The sequence below is a fragment of the Populus nigra genome, chromosome 9 (genome assembly GCF_951802175.1).
Source record: "Populus nigra chromosome 9, ddPopNigr1.1, whole genome shotgun sequence".
In the NCBI taxonomy this organism is placed as follows: domain Eukaryota; kingdom Viridiplantae; phylum Streptophyta; class Magnoliopsida; order Malpighiales; family Salicaceae; genus Populus; species Populus nigra.
In genome coordinates this window covers 11,811,119-11,814,562 of record NC_084860.1, presented here as the reverse complement: position 1 = coordinate 11,814,562, position 3,444 = coordinate 11,811,119, and the positions used below count along the sequence as shown (strand labels likewise).

At 39.3% G+C, this 3,444-nt stretch overlaps 1 protein-coding gene across 1 annotated transcript; it reads left to right on the top strand.

Moving 5' to 3' along the window:
* Positions 1 to 41: 41 nt before the first annotated feature.
* LOC133703397 (receptor-like protein Cf-9) lies at positions 42 to 2,981 on the top strand. The gene is made up of 2 exons (XM_062127880.1): positions 42 to 2,777; positions 2,870 to 2,981. Exon 1 carries the CDS (start codon positions 56 to 58, stop codon positions 2,753 to 2,755), a length of 2,700 nt encoding a protein of 899 aa, XP_061983864.1. The 5' UTR covers positions 42 to 55; the 3' UTR covers positions 2,756 to 2,777; positions 2,870 to 2,981.
* Positions 2,982 to 3,444: the final 463 nt, after the last annotated feature.

Below are 3,444 nucleotides of genomic sequence, written 5' to 3'. Positions count from 1 at the left end.
GACTACATTCTAATAGAAGTCTCCCATCAATCTCCAAGAAGAGCATTTTTAGGGAATGATGGGATCTTCATTGTTGCTCGCTCAATTTCTCTGCCTCCTTCTCTTCCATTCCCACTCCCAACCTGCTCATTCTTCTTCCAATTTCTCCTCTTCAGTACAATTATGCCCCGGTGACCAGAGCCTGGCTTTGCTCCAATTCAAAAACTCCTTTCCCATGACGCCTTCTTCTCCATCTACATTTCCATGTTATCCACCCGAGAAAGTGCTGTGGAAAGAGGGTACAGATTGCTGCACTTGGGATGGCGTGACATGCAGCATGAAAACTGGCCATGTAATTGGCCTAGACCTTGGTTGCAGCATGCTTTATGGCACCCTCCATTCTAACAGCACTCTCTTCTCCCTTCATCATCTTCAGAAGCTTAATCTCTCTTACAATGACTTCAATCGCTCTGTCATTTCATCTTCCTTTGGTCAGTTCTTGCATTTGACGCATTTAGATCTAAATTCATCGAATTTTGCAGGCCAAGTTCCCCCAGAAATCTCCCATTTATCCAGATTGGTGTCCCTTGGTCTCTCTTCCAACTCTGGGGAGCTGATGCTGGAACCGATTTCTTTCAACAAGCTTGCTCAGAACCTTACCCAGCTGAGAGAACTCTACTTGGGTGGAGTGAACATGTCTTTGGTGGTACCCAGTTCCTTGATGAACTTGTCTTCTTCTCTGTCATATCTCCAACTCTGGCGTTGTGGATTGAAAGGGGAACTCCCTGATAATTTATTTCGCCGATCAAACCTTCAATGGCTCGATTTATGGAGCAACGAAGGACTCACTGGCTCTTTTCCGCAATACAATTTGAGCAATGCTCTTTCGCATTTGGATCTGTCATATACGCGGATCTCAATTCATTTGGAACCAGATTCAATCAGTCATCTGAAGTCTGTGGAGAAGCTGTATCTTAGTGGGTGCAATTTTGTTGGCTCGAATCTGGATCTACTTGGTAACCTCACACAACTCATTGAGTTGGGCCTTAAAGATAACCAGTTTGGTGGTCAAATCCCTTTCTCATTAGGAAAACTTAAGCAACTCAAGTACTTGCATCTTGGAAACAATAGTTTTATTGGTCCAATTCCAGATAGTTTGTTTAAACTCACACAGCTTGAGTGGTTGGACCTCTCGTACAATAGACTAACAGGTCTGATCCCTTTTCAAATAAGCAGGCTTTCAAGTCTTACTGCACTCCTTTTATCTAATAATCAACTGATAGGACGCATCCCATCACAAATAAGTAGGCTTTCAGGTTTAATCATTCTCGACTTATCTCATAACTTGCTCAATGGAACAACTCCATCCTCCTTGTTTTCCATGCCTTCGTTGCATTTTCTTCTTTTGAACAATAACCTATTGTATGGCCAGATAAGTCCGTTCCTTTGTAAGTCATTACAATATATCAATCTTAGTTTCAACAAGTTGTATGGCCAGATTCCACCTTCAGTTTTCAAGCTTAAACATTTGAAAGTTCTTATGCTTTCCTCCAATGATAAACTGATTGGGAACATCTCTTCTGTCATTTGTGAGCTAAAGTTCCTAGAGATTCTAGACTTGTCCAACAGTGGCTTTAGTGGATTCATCCCACAATGCTTGGGAAACTTCAGTGATGGACTCTCAGCATTGCATCTTGGTGGCAACAATCTCCACGGCAATATCCCTTCAATCTATTCAGAGGGGAACAGTTTGAGATATCTCAACTTCAATGGCAACAAATTGAAAGGGGTGATACCACCATCCATCATCAATTGTGTGAATTTAGAATTTCTGGACCTTAGTAACAACATGATTGATGACACATTCCCTTCCTTTTTAGAAACGCTTCCAAAGTTGAAGGTTGTTATTCTAAGGTCAAATAAACTCCATGGTTCTTTGAAGGGTCCAACTGTCAAGGATGCTTTTTCTAAATTACAGATTTTTGACCTTTCCAACAATAACCTGAGTGGTCCTTTGCCAACAGAGTATTTCAACAACTTCAAAGCCATAATGAGCGTTGATCAGGATATGGATTACATGAGGACACACAATTTAACTACTACTTATGTTTATTCTGTAAAATTGGCATGGAAAGGTTTGGAGGTTGAGTTTTCTAAAATTCAAATTGCCCTCACAACACTTGATTTATCCTGCAATAAATTCACGGGAAAGATTCCAGAGTCCCTCGGGAAGCTTAAATCTCTGATACAGCTCAACCTTTCTCACAACAGCCTCATCGGTTATATCCAGCCATCACTGGGGAATTTAACTAATCTGGAATCGCTTGATCTCTCCTCAAATTTGCTTGCTGGAAGGATTCCTCAGCAATTGGTAGATTTAACATTTCTTCAAGTCCTGAACCTTTCGTATAACCATCTTGAGGGACCCATACCTCAAGGTAAGCAGTTCAACACATTTGAAAATGGTTCTTACGAAGGGAACTTGGGATTATGTGGATTTCCCTTGCAAGTAAAATGCAACAAAGGTGAGGGGCAACAACCGCCACCATCAAACTTCGAGAAAGAAGATTCAATGTTTGAAGAGGGATTAGGATGGAAAGCTGTAGCAATGGGTTATGGATGTGGATTTGTATTTGGAGTCTCTATAGGATACGTTGTATTTAGAGCAAGAAAACCTGCATGGTTTGTGAAGATGGTTGAAGACAGTGCACATCAAAATGCAAAAAGGCTTAGAAGGAAGAATGCTCCGGCCAGAAATGGTGGAAGACGACACTAGCTACTCAGGGCGGTGTGAGAAGGTAAGTCTTGATAATGCTTTTAACTAATAGCGTAAATATTTTATTTAATGATCCATCACCAGTTTAGTTAATTAACTTGCTTTGTGGACTAGGTCAATAATGGCAGCAGTCAAGAAGAGGGGATCATCTTCCAGGCTAGTGTAGCTGCTTTTTCTTTTTTTTTACGTTGTGCGTTTGTAATTTTATTTTAATCCATAGATTTATGTCATTGTAAGTTAATAATTTTACCAGAATCATAATAATATAATAAATTATTAGCAAAAGCACAAACGAGGTGTCATTTAGGTGATGGCATTTATGTCTTGATCTTTTGAAGCTATCAATTACGTTCATTTAATTATGATTCATGATTTTTTATTTCCAAGAGATCTGATTGATATCAATTTAGGCAGCAATTTTTTCCATTCTTATTCATACCTTTTTTTTAAGCAAAATTATGTCCTTTTTAGTAGCATGTTTTTTTGAGAAAAAAACTAAAATAAATATTCGTTGAAATTTAAATCATTTGACACTACTAGAAATTCGCTTAATACCAACGGAATAATTCTGTCAGTAATTTGGGGTCGCCTTTACCGACAGACTTTACTCCGTTAGTAATTTCATCTGTAAATACCGACAGATTTTGGCCGTTGGTATACACCGACAAATTTACGGACAAAATGTTGAG